This window comes from Aulonocara sp. 'chitande type north' Nkhata Bay, linkage group LG20, assembly GCF_057382095.1.
Source record: "Aulonocara sp. 'chitande type north' Nkhata Bay isolate Kocher_YH1m ecotype deep benthic linkage group LG20, A_spYH_male_GT1.1, whole genome shotgun sequence".
In the NCBI taxonomy this organism is placed as follows: Eukaryota; Metazoa; Chordata; class Actinopteri; order Cichliformes; family Cichlidae; genus Aulonocara; species Aulonocara sp. 'chitande type north' Nkhata Bay.
This window is the reverse complement of record NC_141363.1, coordinates 25,277,450-25,304,406: the sequence shown is the minus strand read 5'-3', so window position 1 is coordinate 25,304,406 and position 26,957 is coordinate 25,277,450. Positions and strand designations below refer to the sequence as shown.

Sequence of the window (26,957 nt, the reverse complement as noted above, 5' to 3'; positions counted from 1 at the left end):
TATCTGACCCCCTCTTCCCAGACCCCCTTACATTCTTTGTCCTTTGTCATTGCTCTTATCAGGACCACTCTATCATTCTTTCAAAATGGTAGTGGCGCTGAAACCGCTTGCAAATGTAAGTATGTCTTTGTTTAGGGCCGGGCAGTGGCCCGCCTCCCAGCTCCCTCCTGGGTGTTGTCTGATTGACGGCTCTCCACTGGGTGAGTGACAGGCGGCGTTGGTTAGACAGTGACGGCCAGTGTGACAGCTGGCGCTGCTGCTGGTATCTCCATGCATCGGGCCCCGGTAGGTGGGTGCTGGACCCCCAGGATCCCTCAGCTAGAGGCCTGGCCAGTTTGCCGTGAGCTCAGTCAGATCAGTTCCCCGGTGTGCTTGTTGTTGCAGATCAGTTTGTTAGCTGGCTGCAGACTTTTTCTTCACCACAGCTGAAAATTTCTTCCACACATGTGCAACAGAAAAAAAACAGGACGGTGACATCAAAGTTAGATGAAGGGTGAGAAGATGAGAAATTTACAAACATGCATATTGTTAAAAACAGTCCCTATTTTGCATTTTTATAAGCAGAATAAACAACTGATAAATGGATTCTGACACAATGTAACGGTTAACAAAAAGAGCATTTATTTAGCGGCTTTACTGTATCATGTTAAAATACTTGAGTAAGCACTTTTCTCTGGGTGTGTATCTTAAAGTAGTTTATATACTGATTATGAATGCTAAATACTGGGATTTAAAGTACAATCTTGTCTTTTTACCTTTGTAATTACTAATATTTGTTATCTCACATCATCCTCCAGTTTCCCTGTAGATATGTAGAGTTAAACAATAAGGATGACATCTCAAAGTTATATTATAGGCAGCATCAGTGCAACAGTGGCCAAGATGGACTGCATGCACACAATGTTCTCCTTTATTTACTGCGTAACAAAAGTTTCAACAGTATTGTTACCTCAGAGCTATGCAGAAATTCTCTCCAGTTGAGCAAACTGAAGTTCACACATCTATTATTTTCTTTCTATGGTCAAACAGAGAGCAGCTAATGAGGTTATTGGGCATCTGTGACGTGACATCTACATTTTGGCCTATTTGTGAAACAATGGTAACAAGGAAGCCAAAGACATTGGGCTCTGTGTTTTTCAACTCAAAATAACAAAGCCAAGCAGCCGCTGGTGGGAGGCTGCGCTCTCATGGAAATGAGCAACCGAACCAACAATGTAGCGCCTAATCTCTTCAGAGAGAGGAATCAGTTACACAGCAGTATGCACCCCTCAATGCTTTTCATTAGAGTCAGCGTGCTATTGAAACAGTCGCTCCACCCCCTGACTCACACACATACATGCGCACAAACACAACCCTCGTGTGTAGCCACAGGCCTTACTCATACATGCACCAGATACAAGGTAGCCCCCCGACAACAGGAGGGTTGAAATAAGTGGGGCAGAGGGAGGTATGGGGGTGCGAGGCCTCAAAGCATCGGATTAAAGTTAATGTGCCCTCCCTGGGTTATAATCTCTTCAGAGGGGGACTTTGTTTGAGGGGCTTGAGGGCAGTAAGATAAGTATCTATTACAGAAACTCCCTCTTATCCCCCCCGCAACATCCCCGCTTCAAAAATGAAGCACAAAAACACTTGCCTCTGTTCCCCTCTGTGTTGTCTGATATCCAAGAACCAAAAGCAAGTGCTGCCCTTTTCAGCTAATCAGGTATTAAGGTCTAAAGCCGTATGGCGAGTTAGCAGGGCCCATATTTACTCCATCTGTAGCCCACCAAGTCATGTAAGTTGAAGTAAGATCAAAGGCAGCTTAAAGAAAAACCGGGGTTATTGTATAGAAAGAGAAAAAGCAATATTACAAGCCAGGGAAGCCGCGGTGTGAACGGCCAAGTCGATTTCAATGTCGCAAATAAGTAGACGCTCAACAATGTTGATGGAAGAAAATTCAAAGACACGCACCTTCATATAAAAGGCAGTTTAATTACAAAATATCTTCATTATATAAATAATGTGCAAAAATGTAACTGAGGCTAGAATTAGATTAAAAATAAATGACACAAAATGAGAATCTTTGCCAACAACATAAAAGTAATGAATATGTCACTTTTAAAGCATTAAAAGCAGCTGGCAAAATCTTTAGAACACAATGTAACAACGCATTTAAAAAAAAAAGTTACCAGGCATTTTGATAAACAGCTGGTGAGCAAATCAAGTACAATCAGCAAACACCACTTTTTGTTTCCCTAACAATCCTTCATCGAGTAACAGAGTCACTTCATCTGTGCTCAGAGTTATTTTACCACCAAACTAAGAAAAACTGCCTCACGTCAGATACACAGTTATTCTAACCTGAGAGTAACCAGCAGGGGCACAGCAGAGATATAGGCTTGCAAAAATGCTAATACTGCTTTGCACTAAATCTCAAGATCTAAAAAGAAAAAAATAATAGTTTTGTATGTTTAGCCCAGTTACTACAAATTAGAAGCACAGCTGCCAAATATTATGCAAACAGGCAAATGCTTATTCATTTACTCAAGAAACTAATCTTCAGTGCTGTCTGAAAAGTCATTTGTAAGAAACCTGCTTTAGACAGCTTAGACACAACAAATATTTATCCTTGTTTTGATTGCATTATCTCATTACTGGGTGAATTTTCCAGCTGCTCATTTATAAAGTCGTGTTATAGACTCTGTATTTGAGTGTGAGCTGGTGGAGGAGGAGGAGCGCGAGAAAAAGAGGGAAGGTTTAGTATTTTATTTTTGTTGAAAGGAGGGCAATGAGCAAAGTTTTTTTTAAAGAAGCAGAGTGAAATGAAATGGTTAAATGCTAAATTTAGTGTTTTTGTGAATTATATTTGCAGTGAGGCACTGTTCTGTACATTCCCTTAAGAGTGTTAAGTTTTAAATAATACTTTTACCACATAATTAACGTTAGCTGCTGTCAAGGACTGAAGGAAATCAGTTTAACTGCAATGTTCAGCTTAAGTTATGGTGCATTTAAAGGACCGAAACATACAAAAGACATTAAATGATCCTTTTAAGGGCCAAGTCTGGTAACTTTTATTTGTATATATGGAAATGAGAAGTATTATCGCTCAACTTAAAGTCAGACTTTTTTTTTCTGTGCCAGAATGCTCAGCCGTTGCTTAAAAACCTACCAACTACAGATCAGTGTGGTGTATTATTTATCGTTAAAACTGTAGTTTATTTTAATCCCTAAATTCTTACTAAGCCAGCCGATGTACGACTAAAAATACTCTCCAATAATACAAAGTTTTGATTCGGTGGTCACTCTTAAAAATGTGCATTCTTGAGCAATTTTTTAAAAGTTAGAGATCTGAAAACCACTGAAAGGCTGAACAAGTATAGAGAGGGAGACTAAGACGTTATCATTTTTGGTCTTTTCATTGAATTTGTAAACAATAAAACAAGAAAAATAGAGAAAATCACTAGCTTGACCATCAGCTTAAGGAAAACTTGTAAGGCATGTGTCACTTTAAGTAACACTGAAGAACATTGATCAACAAAATTAAAAATTCAAAAAAATATTTAAACAAGCTGTGAGGAAAAATATGGATTATATGCATGAACAAGTATACCTGGTTTCTCTAATTTTGTTTAGGTGGCAAACATTTGATTGGATCTGTAAGTGTGTGTGTGTGTGTGTGTGTGTGTGTGTGTGTGTGTGTGTACATATAATAAATATACACATTAATACTTGGTACATGTGTGTAAATATGAATGCCTGAAAGGGCAAAGTGAGTGACAGAGTGAGTGTGGGAACAGCGTCAGAACAGGGTTGACCCTGGAGTTTGTTTTCCCTCAGCGGGAGAATTTTCTGGGTCTAAAAGCAGGAAGTGCGAGCTGATGTGACGCTGTCCTCTCCTCCTCTATCGGAGCCAGCTCCTCTGCTGACCCCCACTTCTTCTTGGAGTGAAACAACGATGCCAACTTCCTGTTCTTGTTCCGCTCCCTGGCCTGAGTTACTTGAAACTCTGAAAGCATAAGAAACAAAATTCATTAATGAGTGAAAGAACCACAGTGTTCTATACAGTGTCCGATGTTACACTAATAGTAGCTGATACATAGTAACAATGCAGGTGAAACTTTGTAGTGAAACCAAGGTTTGATGATTTCTGAGTCAATCAAATCCTTTTTTTTATTGCCATTAATGGGCACAAACTGTAGAGAGGTGTTTCAGGACGGGACATGGCATAAAAAAAAACTTCAACATTTGGGAAAACAGTCCTCTCCTCTGTCTTGTCGAGTTTAGATCAGGAAATAAACACCAATGTGGTGTAGCTTAGCTTATCATAAACACAGAACACTGCTGTTCCCTCCTACACCAGATAGTTATGCAAAACTACAGTAACTGTCTACTTCACAGTTGGTGTGCAGACAGAGTGACATTCCTCTGTTCAAAAACAGAAGCGGATAAAGTAAATCTGCATATTTCTATGGATGTCTTCCAACAGCCTTTTCAAATTTGAATTTGGGTCCAAGTTTAAGTTCCGCTGTCCAGAAATTCCTTATTTAATCCTTCATCCTTCAGTGCACATTGCTTGCAGGGGGTTAGACGGTTAGGTACGTTTTTGAGTCCAAAACATCACAGATTTACTAATCAATAAAACCTGATCACTTCCTCTGTATTGAATACTGTCTTCAGTGTAGCTGCACTACAAGCCTGGATGAGGAGCAAGTGTTGTTTTTCCTTTTGGCAAAAGGAAAATGACTCAGGATGGGGTTACTGAATGTCACAGAGGAGTGACAGGGGATTCATAGTTTCTATTAGTGTCAGTGTCCATAAATATGCAGTTACATCAATTGTTATTTAAAAGAAATGAAACCGGTTGTGTTACTACAGTTAGTAGAATAAATTCGAATATAGTAAAAATATATAAATATTATTAAAGAAAAGTGATATGCAAGTATTTAGATAGGCAGGCTTACATAATTTCTATGTTTTCCAAAATGTTGAGCTATTCCTAAAAAAATATTTTTACTTATTTATTATTTATTTATTTATTTCAACTTAAAGTGTGGTTAGAGCTGCTTAAATCAAACACAGTCCCAGTGACTTGTGATAAACCAAGGATTCCTTTTCAAAACCAAATGTTTAAAAAACTGCTTATGTGTGGACGAGGAGTTAAGTGTCAAATGTGTGAACTAATTTGTTTTACTTCATGCGTTCAGTGTGTATTGCTGTAAGAAAAGAACATGGACGTCAGCATATACGGCTGTATTTTCAGATTTTCCTTTGTACTGCCATGTGCCGTGTTTGTTTGTCTAATAACTATCCCTCCTAGGCTGCTGATTGGCCGACACTTCTATACTTCTAGAGTTATATCACCACCTGTTGCTTTTTGTGTTTTCTTCTGGATGTAGATATTTTTTTGAAACACTCCTATTGTGAACAGGAAAGTTTCTTTAAAAGGATATTTTAAAGAATTCATCCCCCACCTTGATTTTTAACATGCATCCTGCAGCATCCTGCAGCGGCAAACTCTTGCTATGCAGGGTGTCTCTGAAGAAATTATGATCACTGTTTGTAATGGTAAAGCTGCTGTGATGGGCTGATACAGACACACACTGCTGTGTGAAACGATCAACCCCAACCTGACTGGCATTCCCTGTTTACAGATGTGGGTATTAGAGGGCCGACGCACTGCAGTTGTTGCTCTGCACAAAGCAGAAAACATCTAAGCAGACTACATATCTCAGGCAAGTCTGATATGTAGGAATGTAATGAGGCTGAATATCTATTTATTATTATTGATTCTATTTTGTGCAGCTGATATTGTTGATTTTATATTAAAATGTTGAAGTTAGATGACACAGTTGGCAAAATAGCACCGAGTGGACGGGGGATTTAATTCTCATGCATTACACTGTTTGTATTGTTCCGTTTTACTTGATCACCAGTGTCTGAAAAGAAAAACATAAGACTGAGAATAACACACATATTCCCCTATATCTTTTTCACCCCATGCACATTTGTGTGGATGAGCCTGAAGTGTATTAATCCTATTTTCAAAGGAGCTAATTCCAAATAAAGAATTTAAACAAAATACAAAACCACAGCAGGGAAGGTCATCAAATAGTTTTAGCAGCAAAACTAGAAGAATCATTCACTCACGTAGCTCACAGTCTTCATCTGGACCTTCTGCTTCTTTGATGTTAAGATAATGGCAGGCAAGATGACCACTGTAGTCCCGCAAGTTTTCTTTAGCCCCTGGTAAGACAAAAAATAAATGACTGAAAGCAGAGACTAAGCAGCAGATAAGCCTAAGCAGATACTTCACTGACATCTTACACCAAAAGCTTTAAGGAATGACACATAATCTAAAGGTAAACAAATCTACCTACATGAGGTAACCAGCTGTTACTCTTTAAATTACTTGCAAGATTCTTTTTCAGTGGCGAAAACTTGCAAAGCATTTTTTGTGGCACCAGTAGGTTAAACAAAACCACTTTTTACCGTATGTCCCTACGAGCAGGTCAAGAATGTGCCGATGTCCATGTAACGCTGCGATGTGTAAAGGTGTGTATCCCTGCAGAGCAAAAATAAGTGTAAAACAAAATGAAAACATGCAAGTACATGTGTATTCTGAAGGTAATTTCTTGGTGAGGCCGCTTGGTATGCAAACACGCCAAAAACAGTCACTCAACCGACACATAAAAAGAGTTTCGAGTTTACATTTTGACTTTGTGTGGAGTTGAGGGGAATAACTTTGGCAAAGTGCTGGAAGGTTGCTGAAAGTACCTACCCCCTAGAGTTTCCCAGGCCCAAGGACAGCCAATGAAAACAGCATGGAAAAGAATATACAAATTAGCAAAGGTTATGGAAACACCAGATAATGATAAAAACATAATTGCATGTAATTCTCTGAAAATTGCATAGTTGTAGAGTTGTGCATGCTGGCACATTGACGCACTGTTTTGGGAAACAATTAAAATGACATGACATGATTTATTAGCGGAGTAGACCCGCAGCAGCCCCGCAACACGTGCTCCTGTAATACATTTGTACAGCTGGATCTTCACAGAGATCTTTTAGGAGCATTACATCACAGCAGAAGAGGCCAGCAGCGAGGCGGTTGTTCTTTCAAGACAAATCATTTACTGTACATTACCCATCCGTGCCTGGGAAAAGCCTGGTTACTCACGTGCTGCAAGAAAGAAGAACGCCATGAAGAAAACAATGACTGCGATTTTACACTAAAGCATAACTGAAATAAAATTTACAAGGGCACTGCTGTGGTTTCAGTTCACCCACGATGGAGACACTGCTTATAAAAACAGCTGTAATTTATTCTTTGTCTCTGGTGGTAAGCCTAGAGCCTGAACTTTTAAGCATTCAGGCTAAACTAGCCAAACAGCCATTCATTAAAGTGCAATTTATAGTTCTCTGGGCAATATTGTTGCTTGCATTTATACTTGTAGATCTGCATTAGTCTCCCATAATACGTCTTCTACCTTTTACATTATCATCAAAGAAGTATGTATATACTAATATAGTACTTAAATGTTTTGGACCGATGAATCAAATGACAGGGTTTCATGCTTTTCTGTGCATACGAGTGCTCCAACTGTGACTTGGATAATGTTAAATATAAATAGGACTTCTACATTAGTGGATAGTATAAGACATGGATACTGGGAAGTGAATGTTAGAATATGTAGGGATTCTTTTTATTTGGATACATTTTTTAGAACTTAAATACATAATGTGAAGCATGAAATCGTTAAGAGTGCCCTTTTAAACTTATTGTCTAAAGTTAAGGGGAAAAAAAATGCACTCACTGATTTAATGTTGACATCGCCACCGGCATTAACCACGAGTGTGGCCATTTCCTCATTGCCATGTTTGGCAGCCCAGTGCAGAGCTGTCTGTTTGGAATAGGGAAACATTTGTTAGTCCTAAAAATATGATCAGATAATATTTGGCATTATTACAAGTGGTCCACAGTGAGCTGGGCTTCTTATTGGCTATCTGAGTTCAGAGGGCCAGCTGTGCACGGGGGAGGGCTGTGGAGAGATGGTAAGATGGAGGGATGGTTTCCTGCCATCTAACGAAGCCTAATTACAAAACAACACAGCCCTGTGCCCACAGTTGGGGGGCCCAGCCGCCTGTCACCAGGGGGAAGATTGATGATGTTAGTGTGACCCGCAGAGGGGAGACCCACCCAGACATCACCGCACTACTGTCAGCACACGTCAAGGAGGAAAACAAGAGCTCCCATGATAGAAGTCTGAGAGATACACGGAGAGGTCCTCAAGCAAAAATATGTTCATAGGTGTGAAAATAATACGCATGTGTACACGCAGCACATGCAAATCATATCCACCTGTCTGACTAGAACTGTGATCTCCTCTGTTTTTCCTACACTTTAAGCTGCATAATTATGGGCTATCAACAGGTGAAAGCAGCGTAGGTGCAGATGTCAGCTAAGTAACCACATCCATCCCTTCAGCAGTTTGACCCTTAACAGAGCAAATCAAACAGTAACCATTTCAGAATTACATGTTAACTGCGGACAGATGAAAACCCTGTAACCTCTTTACTTCGGTTAACTGAACAGCTTCACAGGGGATCAAATAAAATGAAAAAAACTCTTTTATCGTGATGATTTTATGAGTTTAACTGGTCGAACGATCTCACTACTACTATTCACTGCTACAACATAACATAAAAAATACTGACGCTATTTGATAAAAACGTGTGGCTGTGAAAAATCAGCAATGATTTTTTTCTTTCTCTCAAATTAGAAGCACACTGCATTATATAAATTACCATTACAACTACCAGTACACTTCCGTTACAAAGCTAAATATCTCTGTTTTCTTTAAAATAAATACTTGACAGTCTTTGAATGCCTCAGATCTTTAAAAAACTTGCAGCTGTTTAAAAATGTGTATAATATATATACCTTTATGTGTAATATGTATAAAAATTCAATCTTTTGGACAAATTAAGTGGATATATTAGCATTTTGTCCTTTTTTCTGTCATACCCCATTAGTAATAAATCCTCATATTATGTTCATTTTCACACTAAATATTTCAAAAATTTTATATCAGTCAAATTTGTCAGCATTAATATGCGTATTGTGTAACTTGTGTCATTTCCACCAATCTGTATGGGAAACAGAATCTTCTGTACCCACGAGACTAGTAAAAAACGGTCTTATTAATGCTGTCAACACCTTTTTTTAATGTAGTAGATGTTTAGAAATGTTGGGACCAGATAAAGTTTCTCAGAGGATTGGATGGTCAACCTGTGACTTAAATATCAAGAGAAACTGACACTACCAGTGCTTAAAATTTTGTCCAGAACTCCTAATGCTCATAGCAAAACAAGTTGGTTCAACAGCTGGCAACAGAAAAATCTATCTTATCCACTGAAGGCAAAGAGGAAGCCATATGTAGCTCCATCTCTCTGCGTCGCTCGTCTGCGAGACAGATTGTGATAGATGCTGTCTGGCTGGAGTATCTCCATCTCTTTTGTCTGTCCCCTGTCACAGCTTAAGACAGATTGGCCAAGGGGCTCTTTGACAGGCGGCTCAGCGGGTTTCTCAGTGGGCAGGAGTGATGGACGAGGCTGAACAGGATGCTGCGTCTTTCCCTCCTGCACCTCTCGTTTCTGTTCCTGCACACTGAGGTAACCCCCCACCTGTCTGCTCACTCAGGGATGGCTCTGTCCCCACCACGTGCTCTCCAGTGAGGGAAGTGGTGGCTAAAGAGGACATCGACAGGGGACACAAAGGCCTTGTGTGCCTGACACTTCCCTGGATGTGGAGGAAGAGAGAGGAGTGATGGGCTAATGATGTACTTACAAACTGTGTGGCAGGGGAAGTCCATCACGGCAGAAACGGAGGCCCACGTAATGAGGAGAACAGGAAGAGAGAAAGGCCATTAGACTCTGGGGTGAGAAGTGCTGCATTCAGGTGAGATGACCTGTGTTAAGCCTTCACTTTTAGGTCACTGTTTGAAGAGCATATCTATAAATCCACCTTATCCTCACAAACATTTTGTCAGAACAGGAAACACTTAAGTCCTCCCAACACTGAAGGGTAATCCCTTCAGTGCTGCTCAAACGTGTGATTTGCAGCTTGCTATGTGGTACACTCAGCTAAACCTCTGTTAAGTAAAATCAAGCCAGCAAAAGATCAAATATAATAATTCCCAGTGTTAAAGACGCCAGCAGTCGTGTGACTTTTTGATTGTCGGTATCACTGTGCATTATCTCTGGAAATGCTTCTACCACTGCAGAGCAGGGAAAGGCTGAAGGCTAAAGAGGAACATCAAAGAGGCCTGAGGGGGAATTAGCACCTTCCCAGGGACACAACCAGCATTGTTCTACAATTAATCCCAGCCTCCTCTATTACTTTCAGATTATCTTTAAGTGGGTGAACTCTTTGTGGGGCATTAAGACTCTCCTTAATCCCCCACTCCCTCCCCATCTCCCTAAACTTCAATGGCGGCCGTGCTATCTTGTCCGGGTAGAGATGGCAAAGGCTTAAGGCTACTCTTAGAAGGTGGTCTGCCATGGCCACAGGACGGTGTGAGAACTGTGACACAGGGGAGGGACAACAAACAGGAGCTCAAAATCTCTTAAGCGCACAGGGAGACAAATAAAAGGATTTGGGTTGTCAGGGGGGCACAGGAGCTAAAAAGCTATCTTTCATAATCCTTTTGATAGTGGACCTTTGAAATGCGTGATCTGGATGTTTTAACACAGAGTTCTCAGAATACTATTAAGGGGAAAAAATTGCAGCAGGATGAGCTTGTAAACGTTACGAAAGCGAAAGACAAATCTGAGTACAAGTCATTGCAGATGCATTGAGAATTTTCCCAAAGGGCATTGGAAATGAACTTCGAATTTCTACAGGATGCAGATGGAAGTATGATGTGTGAAACTTACACCCTGGAAAAGGTGGGCACGGTCACAGCCAGGGGCCATCGTGTGTCAAAAAGAGAACGCGAGAAGCAACAGGTCAGAAATAGTCATTGAACGATAAACAACAATGAACACAAAGTAGATATAATACTGCAACATGCTACGTATAGGGTATCAAATACTCACTGAAGTGAAATCCTGGTATCACCACCCCACCAAAAATAGAACAAGAACACAAGTATTAGTGAAAACAAATATTAATTATTATTCCAGCCATTTGAAACGGTTAGATATGTTTTCTTTTTGTTTACTCATCTTTTTTTCAGTCATCATTTATTTATGTCTTTAATACTAGAATAACCATTGAATTCTGACATGGACAGAAACACAAGCAAGGAAGCAATCAGATTTTATCCTTACTCAAGTACTTCCTGGAACTACAGAACCAGCAGCGTTTTAAAGCCCCTTTTGCTCACTGCTGTAATTTTCCAGCAGGTGTGGACTGTGAAGATTAAAAAGACGAGACCAAGAATAGCTTTTTAAAAACCCCTGATGCTGTTGTCTGTATTAATGCTGTGTGACTAATTGTTTCAGTAAACATAATAAATAAATAAATAGACTGTGTAAAGTAAGTTACAAGTTACTGTGTAAGTACCAAAGGGGAGACAAATTTCCTCTAAAGCTCTTGCACTGTGATGACCAACCGTTAGTTGGAACATGAATCAGGTCGTCAGGGTGTGGATTGTGTTGCTATGTCAGGAGACTCTTTAAGTACCACTAAAGTCTGTCTTCTTTGCATAAGCCCAACAACTACCAACTGAATTGTCCCTTCAGAGTAGAAATTCTGCCCTGCTGCACTTTTTCAAAAGCACAACTTTGCAGCACCGCATACCTCTTTGCAACTGATTTTACCTAGCAACAGCCAGCAACCTCAGCAAAACTGTAATGAAATATAAATTTTTTCAGATCAACGGGTGTTCACTGACCCACCGCTAAGCCTAATATTTATTTTAATTATAGTTTAATAATGAGTAATCGGTGTTATCTGCTTCAGTAAGAACAAATCATTTAAGTTTATTACATCTCTTGTACCCTTTTTGACAAATGTCGACACTAAATATATATGTAAAAGATTACATAATACAGAATTTCTACCATAATCTGTCACGTTTTTAGGGTGTGATGGGATGCATCATACCTTCGTGGTGCACTTGGTTTGTATCAATGGTTAGTTGTTTGGCAATTACCACCATATTCCAAGATTTCCATGTAAAACTGATCTTCTTTCCATGTTGCATTGTGAGAAGATACATTTTATTACTTCACCTGTCGTAATTTAGCAGGTTAATTAACATTCGTATCTTTGTTTATACTTTTGATTGTAAGAAGTATTCTTAACTTATCAGAGACCTTTTTTTCATGGGTTTCTTCATGGAATACCTTCTTAACAAGTTGACAGTCTAGCGAGGCCTCATTAAAATTTACCTTGTGCCCACTTTGTTATATTATATCTGTCCTTCGCCAGCGTTACCCAATTCCAAAACAGTTTTCAATAATAGTTTTACCATTTTTTCCTTTTCTAAATAAGTCTGGAAAAGGAGTTATGTGTTTAAAGTGAAACTTTCTGATTGTTTGGCTGTTTGTGTTTTTTGCCCCATCAAATCCAGTGATAATAGTACTAAACTGGATTTATCCTTTAAGCACTGAGGCAGAGGGCAGCACTACCTTCTTGTTTGCCAGTGCGCGGTCCTGTCTGAGCAGCTGAGAGAGGTCAGGGACTCGAGCACCGGCAGCAGAATAGATCCACTCCTTCTCTAAAGGATCCAGCTAGGACACACACACACACACAAACACACACACACATCCTGTTATGGGCTCTTTTGATAGTGCTGAGGCCACAAACCTCTAATCCATTTCCTACATGCTACTAGTCACAGCCAGCTGACACATTGTGGGAGACGCCCATGATGAAGCTGGTTTCAACGGTTTGGATTTTAACGTCTGCTGTTTGTTTAGTGAAACCACAGGGAGAGTGAATGTGTATTTACAAGGCCAAATCCATGATTGACACATGTTAATGAGACAAAAAGGAAACTTCAGCGGCTCTACTCCTGAAATGGTTCACTTATATCTCTTCATCAATAATAAAGCAATAGAAAAAAGAGCTAGAAGCACTTACAGCGACAGAAGCAGAGCCCACACTGCCTGTACCCTCCTCGTCTTGCTCCGACTCAGACTGAAACACAAAGTCAGAAGAGTGTTACTCAGAGGTGACAAAAAGCTGAGCTCTGATAAAAGTTAACTACTGTTTCAGTCATAACACTCCCACAACATGATTTGAGATCACAGGACACACACTTTTTCACACACTGGTCACACTGCTGTGATGTTTTCCAGCCGGCGAGATGTGACCAAAGGGTGTGAGACAGATAGATAGGTAATGAGACAGCGAGACAGAGGTGACGCATTCACACATAAGGGGTAATGAATAACAATCCAATTAACAATTAACCCAAAAAACAACTCGCCTGCAGTCAGGCCATATGTTTTTGTCACCATATTAGTGTAAAGAGGTCAAGAAGAGAACTTCTTAAATAATGAAAGCGGTGTATAAAAGTGTCATAGTGGTTGATTTATGTGTGAGAGAATTGCAAATTGTTCTCAGCTCACACAGAGACATCATGTTAGAACACTCGGCCCTTTCATGTCTGTGGCACAAACTGCACATGTCACTCTGCCGAACACGAAAAGTGGAGGGATGATATTTATCCAGCCTACTCCACTCTGGCACACATGCGTTTTTAGCTATTTTTGCTGGCGACCAGTAATAACAGACAGAGAAAACAAAATACCATTGTTGGGTATGTATTCAAGGGAAAGACAGAAGAGGATGAAAGAATCTCAATTTTAGCAAAGACCATTTCAGCACTGTTTTAAGGCGTATAAGCATTATTTTCACTGTCAAAATGATGGTTTTTGTTTGAATTTTCACCTCGCCTTTAAAATTATTCTCAAGCGGTCCTAAAAGTGACCATTTGTCCAAAATCTAAATATTTATTGAAGTGCCACAGTTAAACAGGCCACTGAGTCAACAGACACTGAGGATGTACTTAAAGACAGAAATGCTTTGAGCTAAAACTTCCCATTATTACATGGTTACAGTGGGATGTTTAGCAGGTAATTGTTAGTTCTCCATCTTAGCATATCAGTATTCTTCAAAGAATTCCTGAAGTTATTGTTACATAAATATCTTCACATAGTTGAGTAAAGATATTTCACTTAAAACAAATGTGCCTCCACAAATGTTAACCTCATCATGGGAGTAAGAGGAAAAAGCCAACTGATTAGCAAAATTAGCTGGAGTGTGAAAGCAAAGCTGCTAATTTACCAGCCAGTCTGCATTCTTACCCTCACCTATTGCCACAAGCTGAGGGTAGTGACCCAAATAATATGCAAGCAGAAAAAATGAGCTTCCTTCAAAGAGTGTCCGGGCTTTCGCTTAAAAACAGGGTGAGGAACCAATCATGGCAAAGCTACTACACCAGCCAGATGAATGGATGGATGGATGAACAGGCTTGCAAGGCTTTTAAAGCTCATCAACTTTTATAATCTCACTGTAAACCCAAACGTTGAAAGTACTTAAATAAACTAAGTAATGTAAACATATTTTTACATTAGTTCGAGTACCTCAAAAAAGCTTAATTCATCTAACACTTTCTTTTATTTGAGTTAATTCAACTTATTATTTTGAATCAACTTCAACTATTTTGGATATTAGATACCTGCTACTTAAAAAAATATAATTTAATTTTACTAAATTATTTAAATTATATGGCAGACATCTTACTCCTGGGGTTAATTTGATCCCAAACATACATGTTTAGTCGGTATATCAGCTGGGTTGATTGAGATTGATTTAGAATGTCCTTTTATCGGTTGCTCACAGGTTGTTGCACTAACATTATACACAAAGTTTAACAATATTTATCTTTTTTTTGCTTTTATTTCTTTCTTTAAATATTTCATAGAAATTTTATAATATGTAAAAAAAAAACAAAAACAATTTGACTTAAAAATAATGAATTTATTGAGGCATTTATCTGCAAGCTTTAAAAACAGTCAACAGACCTTTTTACTTAGATTTTTATTTTCTAAAATAGACTTCACTAGTGAGGTCATTTCCTGTCAAGTATAGGGGTCCATCCACTTGTCTGCAGTTGTTTGATTGGAAGACTCATTGAAAAGCAAGAAACACTGGCTGTAAGTGGCTCTGTATTAGTCACTGTTGACCTTTAACAGCATTGTTTGTATCACAGTACGTACTTGAATTTTCTTTAGATTTCTCTCTTTTCTAAAGCATTTTAGTGAAATGTCAGCAAATCTATTCTTTGTAGTGGCAGCTAGCTAACAGCTAATAAGCTAACCTAGCCACTTCACTAATTTAGCTGACTGAGTTTGCTACGGCAGCTGAGACAAACTGCTATTGTATACAGACATTACGACAAAGTCTTTCAAATTTAAGGGGATGAAGCTCATAAAGATTTCAGAACTGATAAAAAAGGGCAGGAGTATTTGTTAGGTAAGTGATGTGAGCTGTTTAAAAAAAAAAAAAAAAGACAAATTAACCTTTAGCGATATGACCATGTGGAAATGGCTGAGCTTTTTGAGAGGAAGATGTTGCTGAACCTCAGCCTTTTGAAAGTGAGAATTATTGTTTTTTTTTTCTTTTTCAACAATGTCTAATATTTCTACAAACTAAATATGCTAGCCACACCACTAAATGTGTTCTCACTGCAGCATACATGCTGGCAGGCAAAATTTGGGGCATCTCTTGGATACTCCAAGATACCTCCATACAGGTATCTCTTACACTAGTATGGAGGAACTTGAACAAATAGCACTGTATGGAGAAGAGCCACAACTATCACTTCTTCATAGTTCAATTAATTTTAAACTAAGTAGTTCTCCTGTATTGCACTCCCCCCCCCCCCCCCAATGCATGTGTACTCAGAGGTCCAACCTTCAAAGGAGTTCAAACAGAGTTTTGGTAAACCTAAAAAGTGACTCTGTTGTGCTTCCTTTTAAGTTTTGTCAACTTATTCACATGGGAGACATAAATGAAAACTTTAAGTTCTAGTTCCCAAAAGGTTGATTCTGTTTATCTGGACGTAGCGTTTTTGGTGTGAGAAACATTTCGTCACTCATCAAAATGACTTCTTCAGTCTCAGCTGACTGCAGGTTTCCCCAATCTTATAAACAGCACATTACACAAAAACTAAAACTTGACTGAAACTAGCACCTAGCACCATTGAAAGAAACAATGGGCTGTGAGTCAGTTCCTTCATCATTAATATGCAAATTCTCATGACCATTGATCAACAACTACTGATCAAGGCCCATTGATCAAAGCAAATTGATCACTGATTAAGTTCTACTTACTAAATATTTCTGAATTTAATTATTATGACTTTTTTAAAACTTTTGTCAGAATATGCATATCAAATGTAGTCAAAATATTGTTGTTCTCATAATGTTCTGATAAGCTTCAACTTTTAAGTTCATAAACTTAAAAAGACTTACAACTATACAAGTTCTAATTTGTTCAGGTTTACAGTGCTGAACATAAGAATCGAGAATGATTTCAAGACTACATTCATGTCTAAATCTAAAAATGTATATTTCTTTTTAGAAATTATATTTTATTAATTTCTATCCAAACGTTTGTGCCAATTGTTCTGATAGATGTAAGCTGTTTCACATTCAATTTTGACTATTTCTGGAGAATCAACATTTTCCACAGCTGTTCTTTCTCACATGAACCACACAGCAGGGAATGTCTTCACACACATTTGCACTACTAAAAAATACTCCTTTAAGTTTAGATGAGGGAGGTGCATTGACACATTATTACCAGCAACTTGGCATCTCACAGATTTTGCACCGGAGATCTGATGGGTTAAAGAGAAGCTAATATCAAATGTGACTGCTTCAACATTTGCATACCTCAGTCAGGTGGCATCTAGAAAAGCTCAGGGCTGCAGTGCAATTTGTGAATATGAGTTTACAGGTATGTCAGTCTGGATCATTGTCGTACAATGACCATACCATTCATAGTGTGACTAACATTTTCGCCACTCTCTGAAGAATAAACTAATGGAAAGTACCATTTCTAAATAACTTTATCAATTTATTTTTATTTAACTCTCCAACGCACATGCCAGCACTGATAAATCACCTTTTTCAGTTGTGCTCTAGTTGTAATCCGTTGTGACCAACATGAGTTTAGCAGATCTGCCCTATGGAGAACCACATGACACACTAAAACCTCTTGATGTGGAGCCACTCCTGCCTTAGCGCTTCTCGAGAAGCGGGCCAAATTTCGACAGGTCTGAGAAGATTATAAGGTAGCACAGACATTTGGGCAATGTCTGTGGGAAGAAAATCAGATTGGACATCAACTTTACACCCAGCAACTTTGTGGCGCAACACCATGTTGTTAATTCTTTTAGTGGATAAGACAACAAAGTGATGATGGTTTCCTCCCAAATACTTCTGGGAACTGTGATAATCTAAATAGCTTTTTCTTTTCTAATCCAAGAACCAAATATCATAGTTGGCAGATGGTCTCTGTAACATGAAACAACTGTCAACACTTTAAAAGGTGTACTTATATCAAAGGTTGTAGTGGCTACCACCATAAATAAACACCATAAGGCTCATTCTGTTTGTCTAGACGGAGCGTCCAGCATCAACTTTCTAGGATTTCCTTACCTGGATTACCTGGATGATTGAGCATGCATCAAGACACCTTAAATAAACACACCTAATCTGCTTCAAGTCCTACATTAACACACTCGCACATCAACACATTTCATCTACGTGTCGTGCAGGTCATCGAGGAAAGTCCCTGGGATGAATCCCCATGTCTAATGATCTTCAACATGTTGCTGCTTACCATGATAAGAGGGCTTAGTTTAAATGCAGATTCTCCCCCGACTGGTCCTCCTCCCTCTCACATTTAACATGTGGTTACAAATCTAGTTAATTTATTTGGCACCACCTGGTGGGTGAAAGGAGTCAGTGTTTCCCATTTCCCCTGAAGTCTTTCCCTTCCTCTGACAAAGTACAGTGAAAGACGCTAAATGTTGAGAATGAACCTGCAGTGAATGTCCTTCTGAAAGGCCTGCAGCTTTTATCAAATGGACGTTACATTTATTTTAAGATCTTCAGATACAAAGGGTTTCCAATTAACCAGATACCTAAAACTGTCTATAACAACTAATGCACAGACATAAGCCTCTCCAGCAGTATTGGTGCCAGTCTAAACTCTTTTTCACAGAATTAAAGACTCTGGTTTCTACCTGGATTAAAATTCTTGTTATAAAATTCAAATGATCACAAAATAATCTTTTCATTTTCTATTTTGAATTCTTCACTGCCAGCAATTCTCTTACAGGCTGGATTCCTGCATGTGTTGTTTACATAGCACAGGTTCAATATTAACCATAAACGGGCAACTTTTTGATATTACAACTGAAGCGATCATACAAGGTGTTTTTTTTAAAAGAAATGCAGACTTGTAAACATGTCCAGCTTTTTAAAATGAGTTTCTGGCATTTATTTTTACTTTCTTTTTACACTGCATCTCAGTTTTCCTGGAAACGTGACCATCCAGCACACACTTCTCTGCTAGTGAGTGGGTTTGCATTTTGCAGGTGTGTGAAAGGCACCGATGGTACTATTCTGTGCCAGGAAATACCAGAATAAACACTGCCTCTAAGTTAAACAAACTGTCACCTTTGACCCAGAATCTCTGTCCAGCTCATCCTCTGCGTTGCTTTGCTCTGGGGCTTCATGGATCTGGATGGCAGGAGGTGGCCGTGGAGAGTGGTGCACAGGGTCTGCACCTTTTCGCTGGTCCTACAGGAGCACAGATACAGTGTCTGATAAACTTTGTGTGATCCTAATTTGTGAGCTGAGTGTTTACAGGCCAAACATTCAGCTGTGTCGAGTGTTGGTTAACAGCCAGAATGAGCATTTTGCTTGCTTTTTAGCGTCCTTCACCATCTGGTGTGGGCAGATAATGTTTACTTCAGTACCTGCTCAGACTAATCATGTGTGAAAATACTAAAAGCAGCATAGCATAAATGTAATTTTATTGCATGAACAATATGGTTGGATGATGACTATGAGGTTACGGAGTATAATGTTTGTTGACAGTTGGTTGTATGTATTAAACAACGATGCCCTTTATGCAAAGACAGAAGGCCTTGGACATTGCTTATTCTTAGATTTGCCAAAACAAAACAGCTTTTTATTCTCTCACACAGCGGCTCTGTCAGTAAATGCTGACACTTGCTAAGATTAGAGGGGCGAAAAAACCCGAAGCATTCGAACAGCAACGCCCTTGTTTAGAAAAGTGTGTCACTAACATAAAGAGTAGCCACAGAGTACTGAGGCGAGAAATAAATTTGGCGATTTACACTTTAGCACCCAGTGTTGTAGCTTAACCACACCCTGTCTGTCCCACAGTTTTTCTGGCTTTCACAATGAGTAAAGAATAGTGAGCTGATTTCAAATTCACCTCTGCTGTGGCGTCAGCCTCTCCACATGACATTGGCACATCTTGTTCCTCCTTCTCATGATGAGTAGATGTCGGGGCATCTGTCACTTCCCACTGCACTGAGGTTGTTGTTGTTCTCGCTGGACTCAGATGTCTCTGTCGGTCTCCATCTGGCCTAAGATGCTTGGCCTCTCGCTCTTGCACCAAGTTCCTGTATTTCTTCTTGAGGATAAGATATTTCTCACCCTGTAAAAGACATTGAAACGGTACAACATCCATGTTAAATAAAGCAGGAAACAGTACTACCACACAGTCAGGTGAATTTTAGAAGCACTTGCTGTAGCTTCTAACTAAGAACCATTAGATACATTAAAGTAATTTGTGCGTTAATCACACTCATCAGTACGTCTTTAATCATTTTGCTGGACCTCACATCTTTAATGCCCTTTGAACCCAATTATTAAACCTCAAAAGCTGAGTTAGCTTCTTTGAATTACAGCTGAGGTGATCATTCAGCTGCTTGATTAACTGATCTAATCTAATTCCTCAGTGTGAGGATTTGCTGCTGTTCTCTGTCAGTATTGAAAATCATTGGATTTTGGACAGTTAGGCAGCTAGAAGATAAACACTTAAAGATACTAACCCCAGACACCGTTTACTGCTGAAGCAGATTAATTTACAACAATCCTTAGCTACAGCCTTACTATTTAAATAAATCTTGTTGGAATATTAAAGAATTTTTTGTAGCATCAACTAAAAAAAACTTTGTCCAGGTTACATGAATGTAAGCACTGTAAAGTCTGCAGATTGGATCATATATTATGTAGGTTAGTAAAGTATATGATGCCAAGATTCTGATGGGAAAATCAATAGTACTCTCACATCTATCTACAGCTGGCATCATTAGACGAAAAGTCCATAATAATTTCTTAGCAGGCCATTGTAGTGGTAAAATCACCAGCACAAATTACCATCATGAAATGCATGGCACTTAATTTCAGAAAGAGCAACAAGTCCATCAACAAATGATGTTGACACAAAATATGCTTTTTCAGTGGCAACTAAAAGTTACTCATATATCGATAGCAATTAGCAATAGCAACAGAAAGCTTAGCAGTGCTAACATAAGGCAGCATTAGCCTTTATCGTGTGTTGGACCCATTGTTTTTAACAGCTGTGCTGTGAGGTAAAGAAGGCCTGAGGAAACCAGCCAGGCTGATGAAACAGGATTTTAAAATGTCACGATGACAATGCTTCTGAATTAATTAAAAAATATTTGCTGGGTACTTAATTAACATAAAAGGAGCACAAACAGGAAATCATAAACCTAACTTTGCATTTCAACCTACTATTATTATTAATACTTTATCAAGGTACTGCAATTTGTGCTTTACAGTTCATTCATTCCTTCATTACTTTAAATTCTAAAGATATTATCAAAATATGCACATAATGTTTCTGTCCATCCAAAATATGAAAAAAAAATATATATATGCACATTATTTACAATCACGGTGGCCTAGGTGGTCACCTTTTGACCTCTCAAAGCAAAACTCATTTAACAATTAGTGATTTTATACTACAGTGAGAAATGAGGACTGAATGATATAGATTTATAGACATATTATAAAAAATTTTAAATAAATAAACAAACATTTGATTACTGGCTATCTTTAGGACCACTACACATTGTTGTGCATAGTTGTTGGCTTATTCTTTGTTTAAAAAAATATATCAGAAGACGTGTGAGAAATATGGATCAAGAAAAGAAGGGGGCCCACAGAGGCTGTTATGTATAGGACCAGGAGTTATGAGACACATGCCTGTCTCTTAGCATGCTGTGATTCAAGTGATCTGAGAGGATGTAACATGCCAGCACTTCTTCCAATTTTCAGGATTTATAAAGTTTAACTGTTGTGAAGATTTTGGTCAAACCGTTTTTTGGATTGTTGTTTTTTGTTTTTTCAGAACAGATCCGGTCAGTACTGTACTATAAATATTTGTGTAGTTTAGAACAGACTGGGGGAGCTGCAGGAGGAGGGCTCATCTAGATTAGATCTAGTGCAGCTTTAAGTACAAAGTTAAACCCAGGACTAAATTAGTTTCTTTACAAAAAATTACAACCGTGCTCCATCAAAAGGCATGAAACTCCACAGTAAGCCATTAAATAACCTTTTACATCTAGTCTGTTTAAATCTGATAAACATAAATGTAAAAACGACACATTGCTGGTTTACAGGGATTAGCATTTTGTATCTGCATTTGCCAAAAGAAACTGTTAGAGCACCAAAATTTGTTTTTAAACGTCTTCTTTTGCACATTTACACAGGTTTGATATTTTGTCATTTACTGAACTTTAAAGCTGCTGATAGGTGTTTCTTTTTAAAGAGTGATCAGCGAGCTAAGTCTCCAGACCTCCCTCTGTATCCTCACATTTATCACACAGATAAGCGTGCTGTTCATTTCAAACTGTTTCTTCAAGAAAGAAACATCAAATCTATAACTCAGATGAGTTTACTCTGTTTATTCTTGCAGGAATTTTTAGTCTACATATGAGAACGCTTCATGGAAATAGTGTCTAGAAACACAAACTGCAGCTGTGTCCCCTGGGGGAAACCAGTGGGTACAAACGGTTCTACAAAACACAAAGATTGAACAGATTGGACAACCCCTTGTTCAGTCACGATGGTTCCGCTGAGCCTTTCACAGCATGGCCTCTGTGTAAGACGTATGACTGGAAAATCAATGAGAGAATAACTTTTCCCAGAAAAGGTAAAAATATTTGAGTAGTTTACTTACATTCTCAGACTTCACCACAGCGATTCGGTCAATGATTAGCTTGAATTCCTCTCGGTATTTGGCTGCAAAAGAAAAAATATTTGAGTTCAAAAACAGGAAACTAAATATAGTTTCTAATGTTTTTTTTAAAACATGAGTGCTTCCAATACTCAAAAAGTCAAATAAGGATGGAAAAAAGGACACAAAACACTGTTATAGTGATGTGGATGCTGGACGTAAGACAATAAGAAGAATGTGTTTTGCGTACATAGACCTTAAGATACCCAAAGATGCACAATAGATAATATTTATTAAACAGCACAATAACGGAGCTGAATATATTTCTAGTGTTTATACTAGATGTGTTGTTTGTGAGTCTGCCGGTAAAGCTGTTGGGTTCTGTTACTTTATCTGAAGTAACAAGACAAATGAGGTTTGGATGAGAACACTACTGGCAGAGCAGATGTTTTACAATCTTCAGTTTAAAGAAAGAGAAAATACGTTCCCCTCCAGCCAAATATGTAAACAGAATTTAACTTATCCCTTAGGCTAAAAACTCGAGTCACTTGAAAACCTACAGTGAATCTTTCCTGTGAGAACCAAACAAAGTGACGAGCTGATCAGATAAAGCTTCCTGCCCTTTGTTTACACCAGTGAGCAGATATCAGGCTTGTGCAGAAAGTGTGATTAAAAGCTAACACTAATCATCAGGCAGCCAGGACGGCTTCGCAAACATAAACCTTTCCAGACGTAGGTATTCCATTCACGCCAAGGTGTTTATGTGAGTATGCGGCTCGGGACAATTGGAGCGTTTCCTTTTCCTCATGTGGACGGAAAGAACATTTGTAGGGAGACAGTTGCAAAGTTCGCATTCGCAACAACAGGAAATCCAAAGGAAGTGGCCACTTACATCTGCCTAAACAAAAGAATTCCTTGCATGGCACAGTGGGTAATATCGTGTATGTGCTAGTTACTTGTTAGCCAGAGGTCTGCAAAAAAACAAGCAACCCACGCACAAACTCACTTTCATGTACCCCCCTCCCCTCAAACACTGCTACACTTTTACCAGCTGCCCCAGATTTGTTGTCTGATTTAAAAAAAACGCACAAAAACGCCCCCATTAGAGGTCTACATCCAGTCATGCATGTGGACTTAATTATGATTAAAACACTATCGCCACAATTACACGAGGAAAAGCTGCAACCGCATGCCACGACAGACTTTAAATGTGTGGGAAGCACTTTTCTAATTGGACAGCGATGTCAGATGGCAGAGCATCAAAGCAGCTCTCTAAACCTCTGTCAACAACTGCAGTGCTGATGCAGCATCTGGACAGTGCATGCTGGCAACTGCAATACAAGGTCACTCTGGATAATCATTTGAGAAGGTTAAAATATGTTTGCATTTCCAGGCAGTCACAAAAGTAAAATCACTGCTGAACAGGGACTAGATACAGCATTACAAGCTCATTGTTTGCCTTCGTGAGACGTGCTCTTACTCGCAGCTGTTAGTTTAGCAGGCACACCTACACAAAAGAGATGTGCTGCACAGCTTTTGAAAAGATAAAATAAAAACAAATAATCCTCCTGTTAGAGAAAAGAGAAAATGTATTCATAAACCTTAACGTGCTATTAAGTTGATACACCGTGCTGCAGCTTCATGTGGTCTGATATAACCACTAACTTCAAGTGGTTTCAAGTGACACCTTTAACTGTGTTTCTGTCACCAAACCAGTTTGATGTGCACGTTTAGTTCGGGTGCTGCCACTCTATGACACAGACGCCTGTTATTGTTTAGTTCATAACTCCCTGAGCTGTTAAATCTTTGCTTTATCTGTTTGCACAATACACAAAAACGGTATGAGATGTTGCTTCTGCTTTAAATACCTGCTGGTATGTATTTCAGTTAGTCACACCTACATAGAGTTCTGTTTCTTTTGTCTGTGACTTTTGTGTGCAGTCTAAAAATAATTAAGCCAATCATATTTGCCAAGAGATCTTCCAGAGGCCGCTTTAGCAAGCCATTCTCCAGAGACCCATATGTTAAAATGCCACAATTTACTGCTGAAATAAACATGTTTACAGTCTTGAACAAAAGTGGTATTGTTATTTATAGCTAATTTTCCTCTTCATGACCAAATCAAATCAAATCACTTTTATTGTCACATCACATGTGCAGGTACATTGGTACAGCACATGTGAGTGAAATTCTTGTGTGCGAGCTTCACAAGCAACAGAGTTGTGCAGGACCCAAGGACTCCACTGTACAGAGAGTGAAATCTTCTATAATGCAGCCATATGATTCTAACAATAAGAAACCTGAAGAAAAGAATGAAAATCCATCTTTCCATTTTCTTTTCCTTCTGCTAGAGTTGACTGTTAATTATCTGTCTCTGCCCAGTGCTACCACACAGTCTATGGCAGCATGTTAATCAAGCCATTGTAAGGAACTGCTGGCCAATAAGTTCAAAGCTATGGGTATTTTGGGCGTGTCAACGAACACGAAGCTTAAAACCTGTAAGGTTTTGAAAGTGACTGCTTATGAATGTGCTTCTATGTAAAATTGTTTTTACGTAGGTAATTATCAATTGATAATTACCTATGTAGCTATGCTGAGTGTAGTCAACCCTTTCAAAACTGCTCCAACTACGTCTTCATTCTCTATGGGTCATTGATGTCATTGGTTGAAGGTAACCCATGGCTGATAAAAATAGTTAGTTCATCCAGTCAATAAATATACCAATTAAATTATGGACCGATTATAGTCATAACCCACAGTCTACAAAACATGGATATGGATACAGGGTCTACAAAGGGAAGCCAATGCAGAAACAGATTTTTAATGGTCAGTAGGAGGTGGCTCATCTGGCAGCAAGTGCACTTAAGGACATGGAAAAAATAAGTATAATAAAGGGTTTGAGGCTTCATAACACGATTGCACTACACAGTGGATGACTTCATGCTGGTTATGTCCATCTTTATATATAGGCTATCACCAGACCAAATAAGGCAGTCAAAGCAAACCTTCTGTCTGCCAAAGGCATACGGTATATTTTAATGCTTAAAGGTGTAACTTTTTCAAATAATTTGTAGCTAAAATGTTACCCTTTCTCTCTATAGTTCCGATATCTTCTATGAAAGTGAGGTTATTTGTCAGAATGTTAGAATGTTGTTTTAGCTAAGCATATCTATGAGTACATAGAGTTACACAACTTTACTCCCAAACACTTTTTTTTCTGCAGAAACCCAATAACAGAAGAATCGTGGTGTCAGCAGTGACTCAGGACATGATTGCATAAGCATCTGTAGTAGGTGGGTGGGTGGAGAAGAACAGGAGAAAAAGTCTCTATGGCAAATACACTGATCCTGGGCTCAAATGGTGCATAAAAGCCAAGTAATAATTAGTTATAACCACTGGTCGTTTTCATTTCTGAGGAGGAGCCACGGGGCCTTCTTGTGACACTGCATAGTGACATGTTTTGTTGATGGGGTGGCTCGGGTCCTCTGTTTGAGTTAGAAACGTGCCCGAGGGAGGAAATGACACAATTCCTGCTGAAACTCATTGGAGGGGCTTTTTAATGTAAACCAGATGTCTCCTTTCCAACTGAAAACAATGAAAACGACCCCAAAGCCGTTTGTTAAAGCAGACAAAGGGGATGTTGCGTGTTTAAAACACAAACAAACCAAAAGATAAATGTTAGTCTTACTATGAGGACTGTCATACTAACACGAGGTCAGTTGGTATTTTGCCATCCCGCTCTAATGATGCAGCACGACCTCATCTCATTTCATCTGCCCGGTTTTTTTTCCGCCTAATATTTCCACGGAGTTAAATCCACGATACAACCTCTGGTTACTTACCACGTAACTGCAAGTCACTGTGCCCAATAAAAGGCTTAAATGTCCTCAGTATATCTGCATTTTTGACTCTGCCTGAGTCGCCCCCGGCCGAGTAGAAATAATCCAGCAGCGACTCTTCGCTCACATCACTCATCTCAGCTCAGTGTTTGGAGCGTCTCTTACCGGCCAGGATGGGTTTTTTCTTAAGCGAGTAATCTAGTCTTTTAGGGGGTTTTCACTCTGCCACACCGCTCTCCTCCTGGCTAATTTGTTGTACTACATATCTAAAGTTCACTCCACCCAGGCGAGCTGACCGCTGCTGCGCCTCCTCCCCCCGTTAACCCTTTAAAGACACACGTCTTCATTTTCGTCCTCCGCGTTTTCTGTGCCAGCGGTGAAAAGGAAACATTCAGCTCCCACTGTTGGAGTGAAATAACTAATACTGGGCTCTAAGATACTTCATGACTAGTACAATTACTGTGCTGAAAAGCCAGTGTATGGGACTGTAATTAGGCGGATAGACGTTTTAAAAGTTAAAGTATTTAATGCAAAAATAGTCCCTTTCCACTGTTATGGTAACTTTAGAGTGCCGTTACTGATGCAGATATGTTTAAGCAGTGACTCCCTGCTGCATCTGCACGACATGCAGGACTGCCTGTGAGGACTGCAACGATTATTTCCATGACGTGCAGATTGGAGAGAAAGAAAGAATTATCGCGATGCTTTAAAAAAAACAGTCAAATCTGTACACTGAATCAACAATATGTTGATTTAAAGTCTCATATGTGTAGTGTAAGGTAACAATCTTATAACACATCCTCAAAAATAGATTGTGACCTTTCACAATAAGTGTCTGCTTCAGGACCCTTAATGCTTTTCAGTTGTTT

At 39.0% G+C, this 26,957-nt stretch overlaps 1 protein-coding gene across 1 annotated transcript; it reads right to left on the bottom strand.

Moving 5' to 3' along the window:
• Positions 1-1,957: 1,957 nt before the first annotated feature.
• LOC147305702 (uncharacterized) lies at positions 1,958-26,369 on the bottom strand. Its single transcript, XM_086277762.1, has 11 exons — positions 26,092-26,369; positions 22,253-22,314; positions 19,475-19,699; positions 18,688-18,810; positions 13,070-13,126; positions 12,616-12,717; positions 9,744-9,758; positions 7,788-7,880; positions 6,469-6,541; positions 6,127-6,222; positions 1,958-3,985 (listed from the first exon to the last, which is right to left on the bottom strand). The coding sequence occupies exons 1-11, from the start codon at positions 26,222-26,224 to the stop codon at positions 3,813-3,815; spliced, it is 1,152 nt and encodes a 383-aa protein (XP_086133888.1). The 5' UTR covers positions 26,225-26,369; the 3' UTR covers positions 1,958-3,812.
• Between the last annotated feature and the right edge of the window lie 588 nt (positions 26,370-26,957).